This window comes from Lynx canadensis, chromosome F2, assembly GCF_007474595.2.
Source record: "Lynx canadensis isolate LIC74 chromosome F2, mLynCan4.pri.v2, whole genome shotgun sequence".
Lineage (NCBI taxonomy): Eukaryota > Metazoa > Chordata > Mammalia > Carnivora > Felidae > Lynx > Lynx canadensis.
In genome coordinates, this window is record NC_044320.2 from 29464663 (window position 1) to 29471170 (window position 6508).

The 6508-nt window shown below is 40.5% G+C and overlaps 1 protein-coding gene across 1 annotated transcript; it reads left to right on the top strand.

Moving 5' to 3' along the window:
* The first annotated feature begins 989 nt into the window (after window positions 1-989).
* On the top strand, window positions 990-2443 carry TMEM74 (transmembrane protein 74). The gene has a single exon (XM_030303800.1). It carries the CDS (start codon window positions 990-992, stop codon window positions 1905-1907), a length of 918 nt encoding a protein of 305 aa, XP_030159660.1. The 3' UTR covers window positions 1908-2443.
* Window positions 2444-6508: the final 4065 nt, after the last annotated feature.

Consider the following 6508-nt stretch of genomic DNA (forward strand, 5'->3'; position numbering starts at 1 on the left):
TGGTCAATTTGGCATGCATGTTTCTTAGCAAAGTAGGCAGAGGGAGATGAACTCAGACCCATTCAGACGCAGTGAGCAAGAGTAGCAGACCTGTACCCAGAGCAGGTAGGTGTGTTGGGGGGAAGGGTGTGGAGTGGGATGGCCCCTCGTATTTGGCAGGGGTCACACAGTTAAGGCATGTTGTCTGCATACTTCTGGGTCCAGAACAAGCTGGTGCCATGTAGCCACAAGGGCTGAGAATGAAAGCACAACGAACAAGCAAGGGTCTTGAAAATACAGGGCTGGTTGACTAAGGTCATTGGATGTATGAGGTGTAAGTTTAAGAAAGGTGGCTGATTAAACCAGCCATCTTTTACCCACTTCAGCTACTCAATCAAAATGCTGAGCCCCAGTTCCAATAAAGCCCAGCTGATGATGACATATTTGTTCGTCCATGGTGATGCTGTAAAGCTAATCTGTATTAGCATCTGTTCTGAACAAAGATAGTGTAAACGTAATTTAACTGAATTGTTGAGAAGTGTGTGCTTCCCCAGGTTCTCCAGAAAATCGCGGCTCTGCTAAAAAAGGTCCCTGCCTTTCTCATTTGTGTCTCTCTACAGGAAACTTGCCTTCTTATTTGAGGGATCCTGTCACAGTAATGTGTGAGTCCTTGGATAAATTTGGCTTGGTGACGGCAATGCTTTCTTCAGAGACACTGCTACTTCCTCTGTGCTTCTTTTCTACCCTGACCTAAGTTTCTCAGTGTTAATCCCGGTGATAAGTCAGAGGATTTGCCCTCTTCATACTTTCTTGCCACTAGGTATCCTCTCCTTTCTTTTACTCCTTTTAGAGGAACTGGGGCTGAGGTGTCTACAGTTGTGGCTGAAAAGGAGATGGGGACCTCAGGAGCGATATTCTTGGTAGTGCAGCCTTAGCTCTTGTTGGGTTCTTATCTGTGTTGCTGTTGGCAGAATTCTCAGAAGCTGCTGGGGGATGTCTGACTAGCTCCCATGGAGCTCCACTCCCTTGCTAAGAAGAGCAGCCAGGCTGTCCTGTGCGATGCTGGGGACTGGCATTCAGGAGGCCCTCCTGATGGCCAGGCAGATGCAGCAGCCATCAAAGCTGCTCTCTGCTGCCAGAGACACTGTACGTCAACACCAAAAGCAGCTGAGATTGAAGGATCTAAACTTAGTCCTTCTCCAGCATCCCCCTCCTCCTCTTTGCAAGACAGAGTTATTCAGACAGACTCCTTGCCACCAGGACCTCTCAACTCAGGGAACAACCAAATAACAGCAGGGCGGAAAGTCTGCAACTGCTGCAGCCAGGAATTAGAAACTTCTTTTACCTGTGTGGATGAGAATGTCAACTTAGAGCAAAGGAACCGATGCTCCCCTTCAGCAAAAGGGAGCAATCACCTGGGAGACCTTGGCTGGGGAAATCCAAACGAGTGGTCCCATGAGGCTGCCGTATCCTTGATATCCGAAGATGAGGATGATGTAAGTTCGGAAGCCACATCTTCAGGGAGGTCAGTTGACTATGGTTTCATCAGTGCCATCTTGTTCTTGGTCACTGGCATCTTGCTGGTGATCATCTCTTACATTGTTCCACGGGAAGTGACTGTGGATCCCAACACCGTGGCGGCCCGGGAGATGGAACGCTTGGAGAAGGAGAGCGCGAGGTTGGGGGCTCACCTGGATCGCTGTGTGATTGCGGGACTCTGCCTGCTCACTCTTGGGGGGGTCGTTCTGTCCTGTTTGCTGATGATGTCTATGTGGAAGGGGGAGCTATATCGTCGCAACAGGTTTGCCTCTTCCAAAGAGTCTGCAAAACTCTACGGTTCTTTCAACTTCAGAATGAAAACCTGCACGAATGAAAACACCCTGGAACTGTCCTTGGTAGAAGAAGACGCTCTTGATGTACAGAGTTAATTCTGGTTGTGAACTTCTTGAGGGTCTGTGTTAGCATTTTCTGTGAAAACAAACCAACCAACCACTTTTCTTAAAATTAACAGTGCAGTTTATTTGCTTGTCAGGAAATGCTCATTTCACAAACCAACAGCCAGTGAGTGTTTTTGTTCTATATGTATTTTTTATTTACAAGAAAAGCTGTGTTAAGATGCATTAAGAAACTACAACCAGCTACACCTGTCCTTGTAAAGAGCTGAGATTAATTAATCTATAATGGCCATCAGCTTCTGTTTCTATAGCAAAATATTTCTAACAACCAGCGTACAAATGATTTTTTAACATGATATGGGGTATTCTTTGGACATTAGGAAGTCCTGCACACAGTAGGATCAATTAGTAACTTATTTTGTGAAAAAGAACCTAAGCACTAATCACATAATAAGGCTTACATTTAATTCTCAAAGGTGCTTATCCATTCTCTTGCTAAATTTTTTCTTCCTCTAATTTGGCTGAACATTAAAATATAGGGTTTTGAATTTGAATATTTTGAAGCTTGAGGATGTTGATTATTTTAAAAATGCAAGAATATATATGTTGTATTTATAATTATTCCTGTACTCAGAAGTGGTAACTAAATCATTAGAATAAACTTTCTAGGAAAAGAAAAATATATAAATCATTATTAGACCAATCTGAATTTAACCCAGAATGTTAGTGCCAGATATGAGCTGGTGTTGCATGCCCATTTTCTAGGTACAGTAAAATTAATTGCTTACATAAATTTCATTTTCTGTTTGTGGTTTAGTTATCCCACAGGTTACCCGGGCTCTTGAAGTCTTTCCTGGTTCTCACACCAGAGGGGCAAAGCATTAGACATTTTTAATATATTCCCAGACATATAAACCTCTAGGCAGGTCAGAGTCATGATTAGCTCAGACACACCCAGGTGACATTTTGTTATTGTTTGGAGAAAATTTCCAATACAAATGCAGCTAGACTGTTAGAAACATTTAGAAATTGGTATCACTTACTCTTGGCGAAGCAACAAACCATTGCCCCAGGATGGAAGCGGTCCTTAAGCCCACAGCCAAAAAATTAAAAGATAAGAGTGACAAAGAGAGAGGAAACTGATTCAGTGGGAACTGCATCCTCACAAAAACTCGCCTCCTCCTAACATGGTCTAAGTGTCTCTCTCCGTTCCTCATCCAGGCCCTCGGAAACTGTGATGCCTTGCCTCATGATGTTTACACTTGCTCCGTGAGAGGCACGATGGGCGAAGTGGTCACAACTTTGCAAAACACACACCCAGTGTCCACACTAACACACTGTCTCCGTATAGTTATGGTTCGGGAAGGGGTAGGAAATGGAGCCTCAAATAGCTTGCATTTTGCAATTAATCTTTGAGGTGTTTCCATCCTCCCACTGCAAGAGCTCTTTTAACTTCCATTAGTGCATTACCAGGATCTTACAAAGGGCTGGAACTTGGAATTTGGGGTGGGAGGGCAGAGATGGGTAAGTGAGAACATGATTTCTTTATTGATTCTAAAGCCTAATTCTAATGCCTGAAGTTTTTGTTGTTATTGAGGAGTGGAGTATGTGGGTGACTGGCTGGCAGAGTGTGTGAGTCAGGATGTTTATGTGAATGAGCTCCTGTTGATGTCAGAGATTGATTTGATGAGTTAGGTACACTGTGTGTTACTAAGGGTTAAGATGAAAATCAAAAAGGTAGGATCAGAAGATAGTAAAAATAGAGAGGGCAGGCATGTGAAAGAATTATTAAGTAAAAATGAGAACTTACATGGACATCAGAGGAAGCTAGATGTAGCTGAATTACCTTATTCTATATAACAGGCTATTAACTGACTTGGAAATAATTGGAACATCATAAACGTGATTTTTGTTTTCTATTGCTGTTTCATCGTGCTTTTTGAAAAAAGTTTTTGTTTTATTGTGATTCTCATGTCACGGTTTATGTTGAAGCTGGCTTACTGGAAGTATAAATTCAATATTTTGAAGGTTTATAAATTATCAGATTCAAACCTGCTTGGGCCCCACCATACATTAAGTTGGGGCAATAAGGTAATGATATCCTTGAATGAGTGAGTAGGTCTGGGCTGTGTGTCTTTTAAAAAAAATACGTTAAAAAAATAATGCTTGTTCTTAAAAGCTAAGTGGGATCAGCTGAGTTTTGTTTTTATTTATTGGAGAAACATGATTAATTAGCCAAATTGCAGGCTAAACTGAATTAATGTGCAGCCTGATTTTCAGCTCATGAAGGAGGACAAGTTTGAGAATCAAGTGTTAGGAAGTTTTTCAATAATGTAAAACTGGATAAAGGAGAAAAAGCCAGAACTTTTCATTTGGAAACATTTAATGAATCTTCCAGTGCTACCAAATCACATACAGTTCTGATGTGATCTAAGGGAGATATATAGATAGATAGATAGATAGATAGATAGATAGATATCTATCTATAGATAGATATCTATCTATCTATCTAGATATATATCTATCTATATATATAGATATATAATATCCTATTATATCTGTATATGTATCCCAATTAGTAAAAGATATGCATGAGGAAAGACCTAACAAGTCAGAATATATTTCTTCCTTCCCTTCCTTAAAATTTTAAAATTGAAGTATAGTAATCAATGCTTACTTATTTCAACACTATTTAAATCTGTCCATATATAGGACACATCTCTTTCAAGTCTCTACTTATATGATGGCAGACTATTACTCCAAAAAGAACCAATTCAGAAATCATCTGGACATCTCCTATAGTGCTGTGTTGACACAGTTCAGATAACTGCCTTAATCAGCTTTCCTCCAGTATTCCCTTGTATAGCCCTAGTCGATCCTATCAGTGCCTGAATTCAAGATAAGGATTACTTGAATTTAAAGCCTTGGTAACACAAGCAACAAAAAGCCCTGGACTTTAGACACTATTGTTTTCAATCAGATACAGAGGCTTTTGGCTCTAAATATATTTATTTAGAAGGACTTTGGCAGATCAGGTGATTATATTACACACATTGAACAGATGATAGCTATGGTGTTGGTCTTGGATCCTACATGGAGATTATGACCTTACATCTATCTTTTTAGCATGGTGCTGGTCGTTGTCCATGAAACCTTTTATTGCTAGATCTGGAACAGCAAAGCTTTTTCAGAGGTCTGTGGTTTAGGTCTTAAACTTTTTATCAGGTGTTAAAAAACTAAACTAAAGTACTTTCCTAATCGTAAAGCAGTTCATTGTTCAGTAATGTGGTCCAAAGGGGTGAGTACCAGAAAGAAAGCTTTCTCTATTACTACTGGGATCTATATGTTAATGGGCAGTTTAATCCTTCTATCTATCTATCTATCTATCTATCTATCTATCTATCTATCTATCTATCTATCTATTAAATGTTTGTTTATTTTTGAGAGAGAGAGTGTGAGCAAGGGTGGGGCAGAGAGAGACAGGGACAGAGGATCCGAAGTGGGTTTTACTTTGACAGCCAGGCTCTGTGCTGATACCGGCAAGCCCAATGTGGGGCTCAAACTCATGAACCGTGAGATCATGATCTGAGCCAAAGTTGGACGTGCAACCTACTGAGCCACCCAGGTGCCCCTGATCCTCCTAATGGCTTTAATAAAAGGCTCCTTATTGGGGCTTGGATACTTGCCTGATACTGGTATCACATGCTTTGATGGCTACTTAAAATATCTTAGCTGAAAATACCTCCCTCTCATACTTACTTGTTTTAGGGACCCAATTGGACCAGTGCTGGCACATGTCCTTTGAGGTGCAAATTTAGACAAAGAGACTGCCCTACTAAATTCATTTGTGCCTTCCCTTTGTCCTCCAGAGTAAGGATAGTGACTGAGTGAGCACTACGCCAGCTGAATGGCAGGAATTAGGGTCTGAACCCAAGCGGCTCTACTTTTTGTTGCTTCTTGTGACAGGCAAAAATTCTAGGCAAGAGCATTTAAACATTTCAGCCTTCATCTTTCATATGTGCAATGACAGGCATATGCAAAACCTTACCTGGATTAGTCATCTAGAGTTAAGGAAAAAAAAAATTCTATATATCTAGTAGGAGAAGGTTTTTCAATCTGAAGGTCAGATTCCATTGCGGCAATTACTGCCACCACAAAAATGTGGTCTGACCAAAGAGATTCACAACCTTCACCAATGGCTCACCTATTCAGCAAGATTTAATACCACCAGCTAGATTCCACTGTGACAAAGGAATAAGACAGATCCTTACAGTTCTCTGTAATGGGGTTTGACCTTTCCCAGAACTGGGCATAAAGAATGACTACAATGAAAAGAATTATAATGAAGTCTCACTGGCTTTTCCCAGCATAAAAGGGTTCATAAGAAAGAGAATTAACATATCATTGTCTTTCAGCTATATCATTTTATGGTTCATAGTACTCTATAATATTCTCTCCTTCCAACTTTTATGGTCAGAAGCCTTGGGAAATAATTTGCCTGATTTGTGCACTGACACTGTAAAAAGGGGGATGTTCTTTTAAATATGTAAAAGTGATTTCAATAATCTGTGGCTTACATTTAAGAGCATACCTGTAGTTTATGTTTGTTAATGCGTAAGTTTATGTCCACTCAA

What these genes read in the sequence shown, in the direction of transcription:
- TMEM74 (XM_030303800.1), top strand. Translation starts at nt 990, where the DNA reads ATGGAGCTCCACTCCCTTGCTAAGAAGAGCAGCCAGGCTGTCCTGTGC.